This window comes from Tauraco erythrolophus, chromosome 15 (genome assembly GCF_009769465.1).
Source record: "Tauraco erythrolophus isolate bTauEry1 chromosome 15, bTauEry1.pri, whole genome shotgun sequence".
Taxonomy (NCBI): Eukaryota; Metazoa; Chordata; class Aves; order Musophagiformes; family Musophagidae; genus Tauraco; species Tauraco erythrolophus.
Window position 1 is genome coordinate 17,650,456 of NC_141479.1, and position 22,178 is coordinate 17,672,633.

The window sequence follows — 22,178 nt, forward strand, 5'->3', positions numbered from 1 at the left end:
AGTGATTATCTCAGCCCTTTACTATCATGTGGCCTTGTATTGTGACATTCAGTTTTGGAGGCAAAAATGACAGAGTGATGAACTGTCGTTATTCCTTTTGTGTGCAGTTTGCAGTACACTGAAATTTCTTTATTGCTCCTGTAATATTATAATAGTAAAACATGTTTCTACAGCTGTAATAATGGTTATCTAGTACCTATTAAGCAGTAATTATTTAGGGCTGTGTGATCCCGACCAGTTTTGAACTCACAACTTGGATTTACTTATACTGAGAACGAGATGAGAACCAGGTTACCTCTCACTGATGGACGCTGATGAGCAGATCCGGTTCTCCAGGAGGTTTTTCATGTGCCGGACCTGCCGAACAGCTTGTGTGTAACTCTGAGGCGTCTGAAATTTATGCGGCCCCAGTAATTCCAGCTCCATCTCTACATGCTGGAGTTGCATGTACAAGCAGCGGTTGTAATCAGTGTATTTCAGTTGCTCACACGTTCCTTTCTCTGGAGTTGGGCTTCTTGTTTTTTCTGCAGTTAAAGAATTATTTAATTTTTTTAGAAGCAAATCAGCATAGCTATCTCTAGATTAAAACATTGTTTGGTACAAAGGTCAGCAGAACTGGAACTCAAGCTTATGAATGTGACAAAATGAAGAGTAACATTTGAAGGGATGTGTAAAAGCAGCCTTAGCACTAGAGCTTTAGTGTTTTTCCACTGGAATGGGCTGGAATTGTTGCCAGGAGGCAACTTAGTAAAACAGAGGTCCTAAAACCTTAATAGAGAAGTCAGATAAGATCAAGTGCTAATTTGTTCATAGTTACCTGTGCAATTAGTAGCTTGGTACACTCATTGGAAAAGCCAAATACAAGTCTTAATGAAATCAATGGGACTGTTTACTCATATATTATTGTTTAATTGAAAATAAATGAATGCCTATGAGTCAGACTGAAAGGAACAACAGCACAAGGCCAAGAAGAAACAAACAGGACAAAAAAAATCTGTGAAACAACTGATATTTGTGAGTCTTTATGTTATTAGATACTGATCCTGCTCCCCAGCCAGGCTGGTAGCTAACATTTAATTCCACAGCATAAGAAATAGAGATTTCACAGTGTCTTTACTCAGTTGGGTGCTCAGCGGTGCACAGTGAAAGGACAAGAGGTAATGGGTACAAACTGAAACATGGGAAATTCTGTCTGGACATAAGGAAAAGCTTCTGTATTATGAGGGCAGCTGGACACTGGAACAGATTGCTCAGAGACTTTGTGGAGTCTCCATCCATGGAGATATTTGACATCCAACTGGACATGATCCTGGGCAACTATCTCCAGCAGACCCTGCTCTGAGCAGAGTGGTGAACTAGACAAACTCCAGAGATCTCTTCCAACCTCAACTATTCTGTGATTCTGTAATTGCCTTTGAGTCAAAATGTAAGAAGAGCTTGGGTCATCACATCCAGCATTACCATCGTTTTCACTACAAAGGTTTCAGTAGGCATGTCACGTTGTGGTGTTTACCTTGTATATCCATAGCACCTAATGTGACAATTATAGGGTCATCCTTCTTTTTGCTCTCATCATAAAACTCTTGCCCAGCTCTGTTCTGCTGGCAGATGATGTCCTCAACCAACGCCAAAAGCGTGTTGATGTTAGTTGATTTCCCAAGATCTGATACTGAAGTGAGAGATGGCGTCTTCAGGGCTTTAAAGAGTGAGCTGGCAATTCTTCTTATGTCCTAGAAAAGACAACAGCAACACAGCAGTGACTCTGGCTGCAGTGACTTAAGCTGATGTGATCTGAAGGCACCACTGGCTGGGAGCTGCACCAACTGCTACAATCTCCAGAATGGATAAGGATAGCACATCCTACAATGCTGGATGTGACAGGCAGATTTCAGTGAGTTCAGCAAAGCAGCTTTCAGGATTTAAAAATGCAGCTTACTTGCCCGAGGACCTAAACTGAGAAAGATGGGGTTTATGATACCTTTTACCTTCACAGTCTTGCTTAGCATCTATCTGCTTTAACCCCTGAACACGGTGATTTTGGTCACACATAATAGTTGTGGAAGAGCTGGGATGTACATTGGCAGATCTTGATGATTCCATGTAGATGGGGATTCCATGTAGATAGGTCATGGAGTGCTTTGCATAATTGGCGTTTTGCTTCAGACAAGCTGAAGGACACCTGACAGGGCAGATTTCTGCTGTTGAACTGGAGGTGTTGGGTGGTGCGTGGCAGCAGAGGGCAGCGCAGGACTCCTTAGGGAGCAGTCACGGGGACTTGCCTTTATCACAGCCTCTGGAGTGAGTGAGACGGACTGGGTGACCTGTGGAGTGGGAGGTAGGCTTGGGGACACTCGACCATTCTTTCCCGGCTTCTTCTCTCTGCCCTGCGTGGCTGGCCGGGATCGTGTGTTCCTGAAGATCTGCACAATGAGCAGGTTGATGGGGAACATGAGGAGAGAGCTCTCAAAGCCAATCATCACCTCCTGCCAGGTGAACTCGATCTTACCTGTCAATATCAAACAGAGGGGAGAAGTAAAAGTAACCCTAGGAACCATCGGATCTCTCTCCTGTGAAAAAGTCTATGTGTTCAACTGCTCTGCTTTTAGATTTCTGCCAGGTACTTCCCTGCCCAAGCAAAGGTAAGAATTGTTACCCAAATCCATTTTCTGCTCAGCTGGATCCTTTGGCACTCCCCAAAACATGATACTGGTCAGCATGGTGCAGAGAAGCAGTGAGAAGCAACATGACACACGCTGGGCTCGTGTGAAGGAGCTTCGTGGGGAGCGGTTGAAAACCGAGTACCAGATGTGCCCATCCTGGAAACCCTTGGAGGTCTTCATGAAAAACAGATTGCTGGGAAGGAGGGAAATCAAGTGGATACTTAGAAAGGAGAGGGAAGAATAAAGCTGTAGTTCAGGGTCATGACCTGTTTATGCTTCTAGGCACCGTCAGAAGAAATTACCAAATATCATAGTTTGATTTGCATGGAATGGTCATAGCTACTTATGTCCTTTACTTCTGGCCACACTATGGAGGGAAAGAGCAGATTCTATATAAATTGTTAGGGAAATTACGCATAGAGAAGATAAGATACTTGGGTTTCTGTAGGTCTTGTCAGGCTATCCTTCTTTAACTCCAATATTTCCAGTGTGGTAATACTGTTAGGGTAACAATAGGACTTACTTAACCATCTTTCCTCTTTTCCTTGTTCAGAGCCCTTTGAGGGCAATGGGAAGACCTCCCTTGTTTTCATTTTTATCCAAGGGTTTGATCTTTTTTGCATACTTGCTTTTGTAGACTGATTGCTACCAAGAGTTAAAAAAGTCCATAAAACAGAAGGTACCTGAACTGCTTCATGTCCTGTTCTGTAGCTACTGGGAACACTTTGTCTAGGACACATTCTCCAATATCAATGGCTAGCCAAGAGTTACAGAGGAAGTACCATTTTTGATCCCATGCCAGATCATGGACTAATACTCGATTCACGTACCTGTAGGAAAAACATACAGGGCACATTCACATGTAAGTAAGCAGTATAAAACTCAGGACTCAACAGGACTATGGAGGACAAATTCTGGCCTCTGGCTTCTTAGGTTGTGTCTAAACTGTAAGGCATAGAACACATTCCATCCTGTACTGGACACAGGATATGGGAAGCACTCCTGATCCTGCAGTTTACATTATGATTTGATCTATTCATCTACCAAAATGAGAAACTAACCCTTCCTTTCTAGAACGGTAGAAAGGGTGGTTTTCAAGTGCTACAAAAGGAAATCTGTTATCATTATAAAAAATATTTGTGGATCTTTACTTTCCAGGATCTCCAAATCTCCACTTACCAAGATGGACTGTCCCCTGAATTATCATGCCACAATCTAATACTCTGCAGTTCTCCAAGAGGGAAGAAAGTACAGAGTAGGAAAACATCCACTCCTCCACGTTCAAAGACTGGTGTATCAGGATCGGTTAGGTGGTGTGGCTCACTCTCTCCTTCAAGTCCATAGAGGGTGAGAGTCACCTGAAGAATAAGATGGCAAAATGAAGACTTGCAAATCTCGATCCTATGTATGATTATTCCTCTGTCATACTCTTCCTGCTTTCATCAAATCTAAGGACTTTCTGGTTTAGATGTTGCATTTGAGCTGTGCTGTTTAATAGCCTCAGGTGCTCCATTAATCATCCAGTTCTCTAAATGAGTGCATGAGCTGTCTTACTGCACGGTGCCATTGATACCTTGGAGGTTGTGGCTGCCCCACGGCGGTGTCCTGTGAAAACTGTCACAAGATAACGATACTGAGCAAAGGGGTCGTTGTCTTCCAGTACTGTGATTTTCACCTGCAAAGTGACAAAAACAAGCAGTGTGTTAGCTGTTCTGTAAGTACGGATTCCTTAAAGCTGTGGGTAGGAATTTGTCATCTTGTGAACAATGTGTATGCTTACCAGTAAGCAGAGAGTTACAGGGAAAGGTGTAGGGTTGAAGACTTCCTATTAAAACAGACTAGACAAAGCAGGAATTGGCCTAAATACATTCAGTCTTTATTAGCTGAAGACTTACTTTGGCTTCATCCTGGATGTCTTTCCTTCGAGCCCAAATAACTACAAGCACATATATCAGGAAGATGCATCCTACAGTTGTCACCACCACAGGGTTGTCCACAAATGTGCCAAATAGCTGTGCAGTTTTGCTAACATCTATGGCATTTGGTGTGACAAAGAAGGAGCTCCCAAAGAAGGTCAGATGGTTGCAGAGGCACTGTGTTCTTCCACGATTTGTTTTTGGTCCTACCTGAAAACCAGAAAAATTTCCTAATAAAACATTTGTCTTCAACATATTAGGTAACTTACCAAGCAAATGAAAAGACAGTGCTGAGACTGGAAATTAGTGTGGAGAGCTGCTATATAGAAAATTGTTCAAATTCCAATAAGGAATATTAATTCTAATGTCTAGCCAGAAACAGGCATTATGATATAATACAGCCTTGTCAGAATGCTTCCATTTCTTCTTATATAGAAGCTCATCCCAAGAAATTGAAATGGAAATGTCATTTGAAGCTTAGTCCAATGTGACTAAACTTGAGTATATTAGAAAAATCTCAGAATTATCTTGTTTTATGGTGTAAGTTCAATGCTACCATTTTACTACAAGATGGTGGTTATAAGGGCTGGCTTTGAAGTATATAATATAAACATTGTCTTCTTTCTCTCTACTTACATGACATCCATAGGTGTTCCAGTTCCCCTGGTGCTCATCCCAAAATACACAGCGGGATGCAAAGCAAGTGACAGCGATAGTTACTCTGTCATAGGCTGTGAAATTCATTCCCATATCTTGTAAAACCATGAAATAGTAAGTTCCTTCTCCAAAACTGAATTCTTCTGGGCTGAGAACCCAGGTGTTTGTCTCACCTTGAACATAAATATTTTAGTTTCAATGTACATATAGAAATGCCAATTCAGAAGTATGCATCTGTATTGCATGTAATCAAATACACAAACTGAACAAACAGGTATGAAATCATCCTTAGCAAGTCATTGTTCAAAGCATCCCACTCTTTGCTCCTGTTAGTGAACACTGTATACCAAAGATTGGATCCCTGAAGCATGACAAATTGAAATTCCTTTGAGAGTTTTCTTTCCAGTTACACATCTGAACTCCTGGTCAAGGCTCATTCTGCAAATATGCGTGTGCTGTAAAGTTGTGGATGAGCACTCGCCATGCTGAGTGCCCTTAACTTGCACTGGGTGGTGAAAGTCTTTTGGTTACATAAGCCCAGAATGCACAGGTTCATGGGTCACTAGTGAGTTGTCTTACCTCCTGTAGTTTTCTTACAGAACAGATGATTTTTCATATCATAGGTAGTTTCATTTGGACGATAACCGTACCCTAAGTAGAGTATCAGTGGAGTGTCATGTTCAGATTCCAGGTGGATCACTATAGATGTGTTTTCTGAGGTGACATTGACCTGGAAAGTGCTGAAATTGCCCAGATTCAGCAGAATCTTATCTTCCTGAGTTGATGAAAGCCTGGGTAACATTATCTGGTTTTAAACAGAAAGAAATAGCTTTAAAATAAAGCAAAGCATCTTGCTTCTATTATCTATAAGCACAATATAGCCACATGCTAGATAATCTTTTCTCATAGCATAGAGAAAGCATGGCCAGCAAAAATACTGGCTTCAAAGTAATTTTCTTGATACTGTCAGCTAGCCTCCAAAAAGCTCATTTGAGACCTCTGTGAACTCCTCACAAAGTCTGTGATCCTTGGTGCATTTCTGAACACAGAGCAGAGATTATAACTGAAGCACTGGCTACATGAGGTGCCTATATGAACAATTTAGATGTCAGCTTATGCATCAGCTGGAGGCCCGAACAGTAGTAATGCAAACATACAGTCGTTGGATGATGAAATCAGACATGACACTGTGTTTCAGGATGATTGCAACCTGGAGTATTTTTCCACAACAATTAGCATTCTCACATCCATTTAAACAAAAAATAAGACACCTCTTTTTAAAGAAAAGACAGAAATATTTCTTATTTCATTCTTCATGTGACACAAATTGCCCTATCACAAATGCAGATACCACAATCTTGTTGCTTATCAACATCAGCTCCAAGGCAGGTTACCACATCTCCCACATCCAGGAGGAAGTGGCCCACCTTTTGTAGGAAGGGCCTAAACCTTAATTAATTACATAATGACAAATTCATACCAGCTGGATGCATATCCATACGATCTCATTATATAATGTAATGAACACTACCACCATTTGCAGTCACCTCAGAAGATGATAACACAAGTGACAGTTTGTTAACAAAGAAAGAAAAAATGGGAAAAGATGAAGAGGGATAGAAAATAGTGGGTTTACCTCAATGTTTTCTTTGAGATTGCTGACTGGAATGATCGAGCCATCCAGACCAGTAAGACTGAGACCTCCCACTGTTCCACTGATATCAAAACTGGTGTCACTGGAGAAAAAGGGATTCACGGCAAAGCTCACCATCTATTAGCAAGACAATATCAATCAGTTTTGAGCTATTGTCAATATTTCATTCTATTCACACTCTAAATAGTGAAAGCTTGAGGTCAGACTCAAACGGTACTTGACTTAAAAGACGCCTGCATCCAGATTTAAATAAGAAGCTGCCTTGTCTCTAAGGTAGCTCAAACACAAACCTTGAAAGTTATCTCGATTCTGAATGTGATATGTGTACAGCAATGCTTGTTGTTTCTATTCATTGTAACCCTTTTGCCTTTTAGGCACCAGATATCAAAACGCAACTGCATAAGCCTCTTTCAAAGTAACTCCATCAAAGCTAGGCTGTGGCACTGCTCTTGGAATTAGGAACAGAAGCCTGTTTCTGCTATGATAGCAATGCACAGAAGAGTATGTCGGAATTGTCAGTCCAAGGAGAGGATTCAGGAGCCCCTCTTAACGCTCAGGCAAGACAATGGACATGTTGCCACTGGTTTCAGTGGGCTCTGGGCATTTTGTAGCAGAACTGGAAAAGACACAGTGAAAAATATGGTATATTTTGCAGGTATTACAAGGGTTTTCTGAAAGTGTCAAATCAACCAGAGGCTTTTAGAAAATGTGTTATAGAAATATGACAATAATATGCAATCTATTGTTCTGAGGGAAAAAACACCATATCCTGGTTCAGATGAGGGATGTGTTATCATCAGGACATTCACAGGCCTTTTATGTCCTGCAGGATCTGGGTGCCTCAAACTTGTTTATTTCTAGCTGGGATGAAACGGGTCTGCTGCAGCTTATTTTTAATGGTGATATGGACTCTGAGCTGTTGCATCTTCCTCAGAGCATTAGATATAAACAAACAGCAAATAAATTTATAGGTATTGTTTCATTCCATTGCCTTCTCTAGCCATGCAGGTATGAAACAGGAATGTATGTGAGGGGCTGATGGGATGGGAAATTTAAGCTTTCAGTCCTCCTTAGCTTACTTGTTTTCTTGGCGTGACAGGAGGGATGACTTGTGTGCTTGTCTATTCATTGTAAAAGGAGAAAAGATTCCAAAACTGCTAGACCAAGAGTGTAAGTTGTATATCAGATTGAGTCAGATAAAAGCTGTTTACTTGCCCTTATGTCCACTGTCTCATCGTCAGCTCCTGAAACACTGAGAGAGGAAGCAGGTGGGAGAGTAAAGCTGGCAGAGCTGGAATTGGAGATATTAATGGATGTGCCATCCATGTTTTCTGTTTGTAATCTGTCCAGTTAGGGTTGGACACAGGTGAAACAGAATAAAAGAGAAACAGAAAAAACAAACAAACAGAAAAAAACATCAATAGCATAGACTTCACACCTAGAGGAAAAGCTTTCTCACTTAACATGTATAACTATTTGTAACTCTGACAGTAAATATTTTGTACATTATCTATCCCTGACATAGTACTCCACATTACATTACCACAGAATCATCAAAAAAGAGGTGGAATTGATGTATCTGGATAGGAAGTTGTATCCAACTAGGTGTACTTATTTAAAAGGCATATCTGGTCTCTGTGTGAACATGCTCCTGATTTGAATGCATAGTTAAATGTGGATGAAAACCAGGCTCTCAGGGAAGAATTTAGGGATAATTATAGAGAATGGAGAATGCTCGTCAGGCTCCTCATGGTTATATTTGCTTCTGCCAAGCTGATTACAATTCTATATAACATGTCAATATTGGCAACTCGGACAATATAAAAAAACTCTAAACTGGCATGGCATGAGCTTTCCACATAATTTCAAAGGTAAGCAGCTACTGTCTTGTTCAGGAAATAGTAAATTCTCCATTAGTCAAAGAAGACAAAGCATGAGAGTTTCTGAGATGGCTTTATTGAAGCTAATTGGAGTCCATGTTGTTCTTACTATCAGTTAGTAATGACAGCCTCATTGCACTGCTGAAGTTGTTGTTATACAATATTTAGTAGGGTTGTTTCATTTAAGGACAAGTAATGAGTATTGCGGGCAAAACTGATTAATTATCTGGATGCTAGGTGGGACAAGCTGTTACTGTTACCTGTGTATATACATTGTGGCAGAAGGAGTGGTAAGGACTGTTGGTTCCACATCTGGTTCTTTCCCAAACAGAAGGGCACTCTGTAGATTTTCAACTGTGTTCAGGAGCTGGTGTGACACTGAACTCTGGAAAAGGGTTAGAGGAGGAAACTTCCAATGAAGCTCCTCATAACCATCAAGATGCACATTATTTGCCTTTACTTCCTTTTAGGAACAATACTAATTTTCAGTGTCTTATAAAGCTGGCAAATTTCGTGATGTGCTGCTTAATCTCAGAGAAAGTTATTCTAATCTTAGAATCATAGAATGGTTTGTGTTGGAAGGGATCCTAAAAATCATGTAGTTCCAACCCCCCTGCCATGGGCAGGGACACCTTCTCCTAGATCAGGTTGCTCAAAGCCTCATCCAGTCTGGCCTTGAACACTTCCAGGGATGGGGCATCCACAACTTCTCTGGGCAACCTGGTCCAGTGCCTCACCATCCTCTTTGTAAAAAAATTTCTTATATCTAATCTAAATCCACTCTCTTTCATTTTAAAGCCATTACCCCTTGTCCTATCACTACACACCCTTGTAATCAGCAATTCCATTTCTGTAATTCTCATTAAAACATTGCAGACAGCAAATAAATATATCTTACAGCTTTTACTTTTATATCCCATTATTTGTAATTTCTACACATTGAAATTTGAGGAACAACACACATGACATCAATTTAATGCAATATATTCATGCACTTCTGTACATTAATGCCCTTTAGCTGCACGCTTTAGTTACTTGCAAAAGCGAGACCTAGTTACATACTAATTGTGTGTTATTTGTGTGTTATCCTGGGGGGGGGGTTGAACAGTTCATAACCTTTTTTCTTAGGTTAGATTTATTTCATGCCCTACTCCCTTGCAGTGATGAAAGATAAAGTATGTTCAGCCCAGGAGGCACACAAAGGCAACTGTGACAATTCACATCCAGATAGGAAAGGACAGGACAAAATAAACACATTGCATAATTCTGAATAGAAAATCAGAGTGGGCTTTCCAAAAAAGTGTAAGCAGCAGCCAGAGCTGATTCCAGCTTTGAAGTAGTGGAGCCAATCATGAATATTGAATACCTGTGCCTTCCTTGAATTATGGGGCAAAGGGAGGGGATAGAATAAAATGTGAAAAAAAATGTCTGTGTGCTTGTCATCCATTAGAGGCTGCACACTGATGCTGTGTTCTCCAGTGCTTTGTCCCGTTCAGCTTTAAATGTAATGAATCTTAAGAGGCTTCTATCATCTTTGTTAGCAGACCATTCAGTCTAACAGGTCTAACTGGAGAGAAGTTTCCTTTGATATTCAAGTCCATCGTGGTGTCACAATGAGCCCTACCCAATGCCAATTTAAAAATACAAGAAGCAGCAGAACTCTTAAAAACCTTCCAAAGCAAGCAGGTGTTCACACACAGTCCACTACAAACTGGACCAAACCAAAATTACCTGTTCTGCCTCTGACACTGAAGTGTTCGTAGCTCTGATTTCTACAGAAGCTTTAAGGACGTTGCTCACTGCATTAAATAGATAGTTGGCTGCATCTTTTAGCTTCTGATCATCTCTGCTGTCTTCTGCGTTTACAGTGAGCAAGGAAGCACTGACATCTTTTAGAGTGTTGCTGGCTTCCACCTGCATGGGGAAGAAGGGGAAGAGTTTCTATGTGTTGGTACTACAAATGACAGAAGTAACCCTTGTGTCATTTACTGAGTATTGTGATATAAGAAATCTCATGGGACTATTTGTGGCTAGCGTTGGCTTTGCTATAATTATTTGTGCTGGGGTAATACCTCGAACGCCAATAAAGATGATGTACTAGATGATATACTAGCATGGAATACACACCTGAAAAATGCAGCCTGCTTCTACAGATTTAATCTGTAAAAAAGATCAATAACATGTGAAGGAAGCTTATCTGTCAAACACTGGGCAAGGTTACAGTTTAGATGTATAGTGATGTAGTAAATTAGGTTATACTTTTGGGTAATGTGTTCAAAAAATACCACTATATTGTCAAGTGCATATGTATTTCAATCTTAGTTTCCACAAACCCTATTGGATTACCAGTAAGTAATACCTCTAGCCTTGTGCTGTGCTAAGTGCCAAAGGAGAATGAGTTTTACAATTTTTATTTTCTGCCCAAATGGAGCTGGTGATTGCTTTGTGATTGTGAAAGCACTGGCCAGCTTTTAGCCCAGGGTGATGAGGGAGCCAAGTAAATTTGTTACAAGCTTGGACATACCCATTCCCACAGTCTGCAAACACTTAGCAGCCTTACTGTAGAGCGAGTGCTGAATTTGAGCTATGTTCTTGTCTTGCCAAAGTTAACCACATACTGCTGAAACGCTCCCAAGCCATTGTCTGGCTGCAACTGTGTAATACATTAGAAATCAGGACAGCTCTTTTTATTGGCAGCATATTTGGGAAACTTCCTCGGTGACAGTTTGTTCTGTCCTCCCATGTGCTCACTCCTTATGCATAAATAGCATAATGTACTAATAATGTCACGTTACCAGATAAGATTTAAGAAATACTTCTGTGAGGCTAATCTGAACATTTGTGCCTAGTTCCTCTGGGTGCTGTCATGTTCCTGCCTCACTGACAGCTTGCCTACGTGCATTTTGTGACAATGCATGGATCAGGGACCAATGGATCTGGGCAATTCTAGAAAAACCCTTCTGGGCAGTTTTTCTTTAGGATTCTGAAAGTGCTTTACAAGATAAAATATACATCCTAACATGCCTCTGACTAAAAGTTAAGGTTTCTGTCTTAAAGATGTGTTTTAAAATGTAACTGGCCAGATGGTCATAGCATGGAATGTAGTGTTTGCTGAGACAATATCTGAGAGTCCAAATTTGCTTGCTCTAAACAGCAAAATGCATTTCCTTCTAGTTGAAATACATGTGCTGGTACATTTGAAAACATGGGTAAGAACAGAGAACTGTAAGGCACTGGAACTCTTCCAAGATCAGTGGAGTGAAATCGAGTCTATACTGTTAGTGTGAGGCAAAATAATACGAATTGTTTCTTACCTGTGCTGAGACAGACAGCTCTTCACTCTTGTAAGTGATTTCTTTCAATACTTCTGACATCTTAAGAGCCGTCTGTACTGATGTTATGTTAACAGCAGAGAGAGTTGTCAGCATCAGCCCTCGGAGCTTGAGATGAAAAGGGATAATTAGGCAAAGGAATAAGATGCTAATTAGGACTGTGCAAGTAGTGCTATATACTGACAGCCAGACTTGGTATAAATTATGTGGTAGAGTGAGACTCCACAACAAGGATCATTTGAACTGATATTAGGTCTACTGACAAGATGCCACTTGCCTTAGTAACTGTATAATCACGAGTCGTATGTTACCTCCCAATACAGAGGATTTGTACACTTAACATCCATTAATAGCAAAGAGAGTTGCTTGTGAGAATTTGTTCTAATGTATGTGAATTACTGTATAAATGCCACTTCCAGAGAAAGCAGAGCCGTGTATGATTGATGTTACTCAAATAATGAATCATAATTGAAGGATACATTGCATTTCTCTAGATCTTTTCATCTGAGGCACTCAAAGCGCTGTACAAATATAAGCTTATAACTGAAACATAAGCTGATGGCTGAAATGAACAAACTAAAATTACCTGCCATCTAGTACTTTTTGGGACAATTAGGATATGTCTCCCACAGGAAAGGCTATTTTATTAATATTTAAATTGTTTATGGAAAATCATGTTGATTTTTAAGTTTTAAAACACTGTCCAAGTTAGTTTAAGGTAATTCTTTAACAATTGAGAACGAATTACTTTACAGATGGATGATAAACCGAATTATTTATGTGGGCAAATAGTAAAAAATAGCTGAAACGTGTCAAACACTGAAACTTGAGACCTCCATTGATTTCAGGTGGTGATATATGAGCTTTTTATTACTTAAGAACTGTCAAAGAATATGAAGGGTCCATTATATTGCATTGTACTGCAAGAAAACAAGTGTCTGGCTGACCTCTTTTCTTGTGTCCATCTGTAAAGATATGTTAAAGCTTTCCTCTTGAGTCTCCTGATTAAGGACTGATGTCACTGACTTGTACAGCTGGAAAAGACTCATGCTGTTGTTGCCATCTTTTAGGATGGTGTTTGCCTTCTCAGATACAATAGCCTGCAGGGTCAGGTTCCCATCGGTCATATCTGCATGTCCAACCTGATGAAGAAATCAGATATGCTCTTAACATTGCCAATGCTGTTATAGTTATCTTTGAACAGCTTCCACGATCATCTTGCTGACAGCCTAGCTAGAGTGGGACAGAAAATTTTGTGTTCCTAGTTTTTAATGTTTTATTTTTGGTGGCCTGTTAAGGATCTCCTTACTAGGACACCGGGACAGAAGCAGTTTTCTGGGGCCAATATAGAGTTAACTCCAGATGCACTAAATACAGCTAATGCTGCCCGATGTGCAAATAGATCATTTTTAAACTTCTATCCTAGAAAAAAGACAGTGGGAGATTCCTTTGACTACCTTGAGTCCACAGAGAATAGTCTCTATTAGATAGGAAGTGGTGATTATGGCACGTTCAGAAGGAAGTAATAAGTATAAAATGGAAAGAAGCTCCAAAAGTGAATTGCAGGTTAGGTATCGACTTGAGAGATCTTGAAATAAAGTGATTCTACTGTGTACCTTCACTGAAGCGTAAGTTTGAACTGTATCACCGTAGTTGTTGCTAACGGTAATTGTCATATGCAAAGCAAAATTATTTTCCTCTTCTCCAAGTGGAAGATAAACTGGGAAGAGTTCAGGATCCGGGCCACAATGAAGGAGGGAATCTGGAATAGGAAAGAGGGGGTCACCTATCAGACACCACACAGACACCTCCTGTTCTCCAAGAAGAGGGGACTGTGGGCTTGCTCTGTGCAGGCCCAACTGACTCTTCATGTGTCTCCCTAGGGAGCAGAAGCAGGTTGTGCCTTTGCTCCCGTTAGCAACAGTCACAGCGCTTGGTAGAACCATGGAGAAGCAGTTAACCAAGCAGTTCACCTCAGGACTTACTTGAGCTCAGGTAGAAGCAGTACGTGAGCTGCCTGTTATGACGGGATTGGCATGAATCCACCAAGCAAGGAGCGCTGCAGGAGACTCTGAAAGTGGTGAGCACTGATCCCTGCTCGGGAGACACGGCACAACTGGGGATCTTGGGCGGAGGCACGGTGCTGACAAGGTATGTTTGCTCCCCGTAGCCACGCTGAGTCATTGCTGGGAGAGGAGGGAGAAGAACGTCAGCAAGAATTGTGCTCCAGCAGCGCTGATCTTCAGACATTAATCTTGCCTACTCTAGCAATGCTTTGTTCAGGCACCAGAAACATCAGGGTGGGCCTGCTCAAAAATGAAATCCCGCTACTGAATAAGCCATAAGAGGAAAAGATCTGTTAAAAACATGGTAGTGTTTGCATTATAAAGCAAAGCTGTATTATTTGATCGAGTATTTAGCATAATTTCACTTCCAGATGAACCTTAACAAAGTTGTTAACAGCTTGGAGTAAGATAACTGAGTTTTTCCTGCTGTGCAACAGCCCAGAACAAACTGAGCTCTTAACTGTTTTAAAGATTCCACATATGAAGTAACAGGTCTCAACTTGTGGTCTAATTTAACTTCATGTTTGTTAGTGAGGCTGTGTGTGTGTAACGTCAGTGTGATGCCGTGACAGCAGAGACTATCTCAAAGGAGTCTGGAAAACCTTGCTCGCCCCTACCTGTGACTTTTATCTGAAAAGCTTCTCCCTGTGTCTGCAAGAATGAGCTGTTCATTTTCAACACGGATGTGTTGCTTTGAAGCAAATTCAGAGAGTTTTGCCGGAAACCAGTCAGGCCACAGGCTAGAGGGAGGGGCATAGACTGGAAAACCAGAGAGAAAAGAAAACATGACAGTAGAAGCTCTTTACTGTGATTTCTATAGTGATTTATCAGGAGCAGGGTGGCAGTTTGGTGCCCTTCATTATAACCCCTCTCTAGCCAGGCACCTCCTGTCTCTGTCCTCACTATTATTTCCGAAGCATCCATTTGACAAAGTATCCTCTGAGGCCACATCCCTCTGGATGGATGTTTATTTTTGTGTGTGCAATATTTCTGACCAATCTGATGCTCTCACCTGGGTTTGGAACGTGTTATCTAAATACCAGTTATAATATATGGCCTGGTGGTCCTTCTGCCCAGAGACACTCAGAACAACTTCATCACTAGCATTCACTGGCTTGCAGTTTGCCTCACACCTGTAAGGAAGAAAGATGGTAGTTACAGGTAGTAACTGTATGAAATGTCATAGTCCTTGATGTTTATTGTTTTACCCTCATTTGATGAAAATCTACAAAAGCTCTGCAATATGAGACAGGTGACACGACTCGCAATTAGCAAAATACTTAATCTTCAAGCAAGAGATTTAGGAGCATTCATCTCCATTTTCAACATGACTGAGGCCCAGAACTCACAAACTATTTATGATGCAAAACTGATTCAGGCCCTCAAATGAAGCCTGCCTCTATTTAAGCTCCTGAAATGATTATATTAACAGATCATTGAAATGCCACTGCTTTTTAATGAGGCACTAGGCTCCTGAAGAACAGATTTTTTAAGGCAGTAATGTGTATATGGATGTCTAGTAGAAATTTCAGACATATCCTATGGCATTTATTCCCATTGTTTCAATGAGGTTTGCATATGGAAATCAGGAACATTGAAAGAATGTAGTAGGGTCGAAAACCCTAAATGGTTTTAGGAATAATACTATTCTGTTTATAAAAGGTTATGTTCAGAAACGTGGACTGAAAATGCAGCAAGACCTGTTTTGTCTGTAATTCTTATGATGGTAAGGTGTACACAGATCTACAACAATAAGTGTGCTATCACTTTATTATCGTTATTATTGGTAACTGTGGCCTTGCACTACCTTTGTGTAGTAATATTAACCAGTGAATACTGGGGTTTAAAAACAGACCTGATTTCCAGTTGCAGTTCTTGTTTTGCAGTCACATAGAGACATTGCTCGTCATGCCTCTCTTCATTGCCATGGTTTCGGACTGTAAGCCTGACAGTTACTGCTGACTTTGGAGGAGGAAGGCAGGAAGGTGGGATTTGCACCTTGGTTTGGTTGGTTAGGATTATCTGTTTCTGCACACATTCATTCCACTCAGGCCAGCAAGCTCCTGCACAAACATTTCATTTATAATTAGAATAGTCATAGCATCCCATGTGTCTTATAAAGGACTTTCCTGCCATAGGTTTCAAAGAGCTTTATAGAGCAAACAAGTTTCCTAAACCCAATTTAAAGAGTGGGTAATCGGAGTTGAGAGTACAGACTGACTTCTTCAAAGTAATGTATGAGGTCAGGGATAAACATGGGGACAGAACACAGATGTCCTGAATCTCAGTCCAGTTTTCAGCCATAAATGTTTTTGCATCATGTTTGATGCTAATTAGTGCTGGTTTATTGAGACACATATACCTTGCAAATGCCTAACTATGTAAGTCACTTGGGATTAATTCTTGGCTCTGAGGGAGAGGGCTTGGGACAGGCAGATCTTTTTGAATTTTAAAAATTCAAACCTAGGAAAAGACAAAAGTGAGTACTATGCCATATTATATATCATAATTAGTTCAAAGGTAGAAGGACATTCTTCATGTACAGTGAGTGTCAAACTTTAAAGCCAGAGAGTAAGCCATCCTTTAGTCAGATTTTCACCACTTGATCTGACGTGGCAGTGAGTTTGTTACTCATTAAATAGAAGTTGGTGGAAAAGTTCGGGAAATGCACATACCACAGGACCAGAGAAAACTGGAATTATTGTTGTTGTCTGGCCAGCCAAGTGTAACAGTTGTGAAAGGATCCACATGGCGACTCGGTGTAATACATATTTTGATTTTTCTTTTGTGATCCTAAATAATAAGTAAATGTGCCAGTTAGGACAGGAGCATGTATAAACACACACATATCTTGCTTCTTTATAATGAAAAAGGTCTGAAAGTTTAGACCCCAAATTACTGTATGCAGATCTGTAGTTTAAATGATCTTTCCCTGATCTGTGGTAGTATGGAAGTAGGAAGCTGTGGGAATAGAAGCAGATGGCGCAGAGAAATTGTGTGGCAAAATACCTCCAAACTCATAAGTGGCTTAGGAGCGCAGCTCCCATTTTCAAAACTAATACAGGTACTTAGGAAACTAATTCCCATTAATTTTCCACTTGTGGACCAAGACATTTAACGCTTAGACAATCATTTGTCTTCTACTACATCTTCTGGTACCTTCCTTTTCTATCTGAACTGGCTACGTTACAGCTATACGTAAAGACCAAAAGAAGATAGCTGAATTTGTCTTTCTATGCAACAAACTGTGATAAAGTATTAGTTTTGAATTAGATTTGTATTCCTCTGATGCAATATATTCTTAAAGCCAATCTGTAAAGCATGATGCCTTCTTGTGAGGCAGAACATCCCCTATAGCAGATATCTGTCTGCTAGTGATAGAGCTAAAAACTAGACTTTTAAGATGATAATAAAATATTATATCTGGCAATTTTATTACTTAAATTTGTGCAGCTGCTAGCAATTCATGTATCCTTAGTTTCTCAGTTTGCCATAAACTGGAAATTTCTTCTTTGCAAACTAATTTAAACGTTCCAACACAGAAGCAGGAGACGCTTAGAAACAATATAAAAATATATTAAACTCTGCTTGAAGGATATCCCCTCAAAGAGAGGTTTCCATTAGTCGAGTAGATAATTTAAAAATTCATGTAAGCTCATTTCAACTTCCAAAACGGAATCATTGTGAAAAGCTCATTTTCTGTAATCTTGTAATTGTTACTTGCAGGCTTTTACGAATTGTAGGTTGAATGCCTGTAAACACATTTGTCTCAGAGACTTTGGTGTAGATTTTATGTTAAACCATATGGGGCCCAGAAAACCTAGTCCATAAACTAGTATGCTACAAATACTTCTTTTCAATATCTTATGCAGCACTTTTACTGATAGGAAAAAAATTATAAGCATTTCAATTTTAAAGCAACATCCTTAAATAATACTTACGTTTGTCTTTTGCATATTTGTTTTGGAGCTGCCTTCTTCCTTAGCAGAATCTGTTTAACACAAAAAAGAGCAGAATATTTTAGTGCTACCCGTAAAGCTTCCAGATGTCCTCAGTGAATACGACTAAAATACACAGGCTTTGACTACCAACTGAAAGATAGGGCCACAAGAATCAGACTTCAGAACTGTGATAAGCAGTCTAGTGACAATAGGTAAAATTGTAACAACAAGCTAGTCACATGCTGTAAAGATGATGATCCTGATTCTTCAAACATAATGATGTAACTCCAAATACATTCACAGAAAATAATGGAGTTTCACTGATGTGCAAAGAAAGATTGAGAGAAAGCACTGGAGAAGTCTCGATAGGATTGGTACTAAAGTCACTTTATTCCTGATATAATCCTCTTTTGTAAATGCAAGGATGAGCCATCTAGAAGCATTTACTGACAGCAGTTTATGAGACTTCTGTGATGCAAGTATTTTCTTGTTTCAGAGCTGTGTCCCAAACCATAAACTTCACTAATTATTTCTAGAACAATTAGAAAATGTGCAATGTGTAACATATACAGAGTGATGCTAATTTATGACTACTTCAAAGCCAGGGAAACTGCCTTCATCAGGAAGAAGCCTCCATAAAAGTTTTCAGCACTTTTGCTGGAAGGAAAGCAATTACTAGATGCGAACCATAAACGCTCCATGAAATGCTCTGGTTGCAAAAAGACACTTATGTGGTCAAAATGAGCACTGTCAGATTAAGGCAATTACCTTTTCTGTGAGAACTGTTTGCCAACACAGTGATGAACCCAAGATCCAGACTCAAGTTTGAGAAGGCGTTCATGGCCACCACTTTCACTAGGAAAGTGCCTAGAGAAGACAAATGGCCAGTTAAGAATAGCAGTGGGACCAGTCCATCATGTTGGGGTTATAAAATCCAATTTGTAAAGAAAATCTTATTCTTTTCTGGTAAGAACTTTGGGGTTTTTCTGATGAGTTTCCACTGCTGAAAGGCTTCTTAATTAATGTTCTTCTCCTTTATCTCAGCTTTTTAAAAACTCAGCTGCCTTTGTCCTAGCACTTGCAATGCTATTCTTTGTCAGCTGGCTTTGATATTACCACACAGAGGACTAGAGGTGTTGCTAATACTGGAGTCCAAATGAGTTTAGGCATCTTGAGAGAGCAGCTGTCTTGTTTGAAAATTTCTGCCTGAAGGGAAGAGGTGTTCAAATGGGTGTAGGGAGACGAAATAAAACTTTTAATATTGAATAATCTTAAAACATAAAATGAAATCATAATTAGCTTCTCGTGTTCCAGCTTTGGCATGGGATTTGAATAGTTCGTTAGAGGAGGAAACTTTTTTATCTTCTGCCACTGAATTAACTCGTAAGGACAATCTCTCTAATCCCACATTTTAAAGACTTCGATTTCTTAATAATGGAAAGAAAAAACTGCTACAAAGCTTATTCGTAAGTAAGCCCAACAAAAACTATGTGTTGGAGGCCGACACACAGAAAAGCTCCCCTTTGCTTTGTCATCTCTACTGAGAACTCCTCAGATTATTAATTACTGCAGTGCAAAATGCAGAGGAGTGTAAGCTTGAAAAGTTATGCACATGAACAAACAGGAGGGAAACACTTTGTGATTCAGGAAAATGTCATCATTTGTACTTGAATCAGATCATGTATTAAAAAATAAACCCTGGTTCATTGTGTCTTTTTTATTGCAAAAATCAAGTGAAGCCTTACTTTTGGTCTCCGTATGGAGATCCATTTGCCAGTTCAATATTTTTAGCTCACTTGCGAGGCAATAAGACCACGCTGTTTGTACTGCTCTGCAGACCAAGCTTGAGCAGCTAGAAAAGCTACCAAATTTGGCTGTACGTTATTGTCCCCTACCCCAGGGTGCTGTGACTGTTTATGTCAACTCCTCTACTCAGCTGTGAGTGTTCCAGAAATGCAGACATCAGCATGCTGTACCTTCAGAGTGCACAGGAACGATGTACGTTCGAGGTTCCCCAGGAGGGCCGTCTTCTTTGTGCGAGTGAGTTTCATTAGGTCCAATCACCTCAAACTTCAGCTTATCTGGGGCACCATGAGACACAGAGACATTTATCTCCAAATTCTCCCCCTGCTGCAGAGTGTGAGAAGCTAATGCGGCCTGAAGACCAGATACTGGCTCAATTAAGTGAACAGCAATACTCTCAGAGATCTCTGATGCGGTTGTGCTGCTGGATGCTCGGATTTCCAGCTGATATGTCCCAGGGCCTAGCAGCTCTTGAGAGGCACTGTCGAGTGTCAGATTGTGAGGGACAATTCCTTCCTTTACACTGGATTCAGTGAGTGTCGTGTTATCTGCTAATATAATGTAGGTCACTCCGTTGCCTGCGAAAAGACAATTTGAAATTTCTCATAGCTTGTGCAATTGGTCATCCCATTCTAGCTGCTTTGTGCAGTGTTCGGGTATTTTTAAAGGAGTCTTAAGAGCACTGCAGCAATGCAGGCTTTTGAGCCCTTCTGTGCTCCCTGTGGAAGTTTTATCACATATGTTTTCTACTGGGAGTGTTAGGGCAGTCAAGAGAATTCAAACATACACTTCCAAATTTTATTTTTTAAGCATACATGTGGATTCCAGGAACTTGCAAGTGAGAAAGAAATATACATCAGCAAGGCAAGCATGACCAGCTCAGCATGGAATCCTCTTGCTTTCAATCAGAGAAGAGTTTCTGTGGATTCTTAACTTCAGATGTGGAAATATTTCTACTGGCTTCATGTGGATTCATGTTACTAAAGTTATGCTCGTGATTTGTCAGCTTTGTGTAGAGGGAAAAAGGGTTTATACTTATGTTTGAGGTGGTATAATAGCTCTGAGAAAGAACTGATGGAGCTGAGATCATTCAGTTGCAGGGATGCAACAAGTAGAGGGAAAGCATTCACTAAAAAAAAGTATTGTTTTGCATAATGAAAATCCTGCTTCTATCCCATGGGTAGCATGATATTTAGCCTGCCATTTAAATCATGCAGAGTAATTACCCTCACCTCCATTGAGTTCAACTTGAATCCACAACGACTCCCCATACAGCGTCCGGCAGTGAGAGCTGTTCCCAGGTTCGTACTGGCTATAGCACCCAGTAATGCTTAGTTGATCCATCTTATCTTGAACAGTCACCCGCTTCTGCGCCGTCACATGCCATTCGCTCGTGGTGCATTCCACAAAAACAGTAAACTCTCCAGGAGACGAGTATCGATATGTGACGTTGCTGACCAATCTAGAATAGAAAGAGAACAGCTGCTCATTGTGGAAGACTGTCCTGGGATGTCCTTAGCCTTACGTGATAACAGCGGTCACAGTTCCCAAATTGCTGACCTGACTCAGCTCTCCTGCAATCGCTGTAATCTCTTGTTTATTTACATAGAATTTTTGGGATCAAATATTGTTCCTTTGTTCCAGCTACTGTGTCATTAAGGATGTATATCAGCAGTGGTCTTTCTTCAAGTGTATCGGTAAGGGCGGATACGTTTTGCTGTGAAGTAGGTAGGTTGCAGTTCAATAACATGCAGCATTAGATCTGGCTTTGTGACTTGTTGGCTCCGAGCACAGGTATGTAACTATGCATATTAGAACATGTTAAAGTGACCTTAATTATTCTTTATTTTATTCCCAATTTACCATCTCTTAGATATATTGGTGGAAGCTGAGGCTGCTCAGCGTTTTGTCAGAGCACTCCCTTGCTCTTTTTTTTTTGTGTGTGTGTGCAGCTTCTTCCTTCTATACTTGCCCACGCTAGCAAAAATGTCTCTTCACTCCTGGGTCTGGTGCAGCTCTGGTCATGATAGCAACAGGAGATGAATGGATACGAAGAAGTCTGTGGTAGTTTCTGTTATTACTAACAAGCATAGGGAGATGATGAAGAGAGGCTAAGGATATCCTTCTTGAATGGAAGGATATACCATGGAAGGCAAGTAATATTCATTAAACTATTCTCTCTCAATTATTTATATTCTTATCATAGCAGCACCTAGCAAATGCAAACAAAGATCAGGATATATCATCCTTGATAATGCGTATTTTTCAT

The 22,178-nt window shown here is 40.3% G+C and overlaps 1 protein-coding gene across 1 annotated transcript in view; it reads right to left on the reverse strand.

Annotated features, from left to right (window-relative positions):
• LOC104383824 (polycystin-1-like protein 2) overlaps window positions 1-22,178 on the reverse strand; it is a 41,850-nt gene that overhangs the window by 12,852 nt on the left and 6,820 nt on the right. The window contains exons 6-29 of the mRNA XM_086621258.1: window positions 21,142-21,362; window positions 20,083-20,487; window positions 18,875-18,973; window positions 18,107-18,156; window positions 16,841-16,958; window positions 16,021-16,228; window positions 15,178-15,298; window positions 14,783-14,924; window positions 14,085-14,285; window positions 13,716-13,861; window positions 13,047-13,241; window positions 12,082-12,207; window positions 10,499-10,681; window positions 6,870-7,004; window positions 5,813-6,038; window positions 5,213-5,406; window positions 4,556-4,786; window positions 4,234-4,335; window positions 3,840-4,018; window positions 3,344-3,490; window positions 2,654-2,853; window positions 2,280-2,506; window positions 1,514-1,730; window positions 311-524 (exon numbers count right to left, since the gene is read on the reverse strand). Coding sequence (XP_086477384.1) covers window positions 311-524; window positions 1,514-1,730; window positions 2,280-2,506; window positions 2,654-2,853; window positions 3,344-3,490; window positions 3,840-4,018; window positions 4,234-4,335; window positions 4,556-4,786; window positions 5,213-5,406; window positions 5,813-6,038; window positions 6,870-7,004; window positions 10,499-10,681; window positions 12,082-12,207; window positions 13,047-13,241; window positions 13,716-13,861; window positions 14,085-14,285; window positions 14,783-14,924; window positions 15,178-15,298; window positions 16,021-16,228; window positions 16,841-16,958; window positions 18,107-18,156; window positions 18,875-18,973; window positions 20,083-20,487; window positions 21,142-21,362 — 4,287 coding nt within the window. The remainder of the gene's footprint in view (window positions 1-310; window positions 525-1,513; window positions 1,731-2,279; window positions 2,507-2,653; window positions 2,854-3,343; window positions 3,491-3,839; window positions 4,019-4,233; window positions 4,336-4,555; window positions 4,787-5,212; window positions 5,407-5,812; window positions 6,039-6,869; window positions 7,005-10,498; window positions 10,682-12,081; window positions 12,208-13,046; window positions 13,242-13,715; window positions 13,862-14,084; window positions 14,286-14,782; window positions 14,925-15,177; window positions 15,299-16,020; window positions 16,229-16,840; window positions 16,959-18,106; window positions 18,157-18,874; window positions 18,974-20,082; window positions 20,488-21,141; window positions 21,363-22,178) is intronic.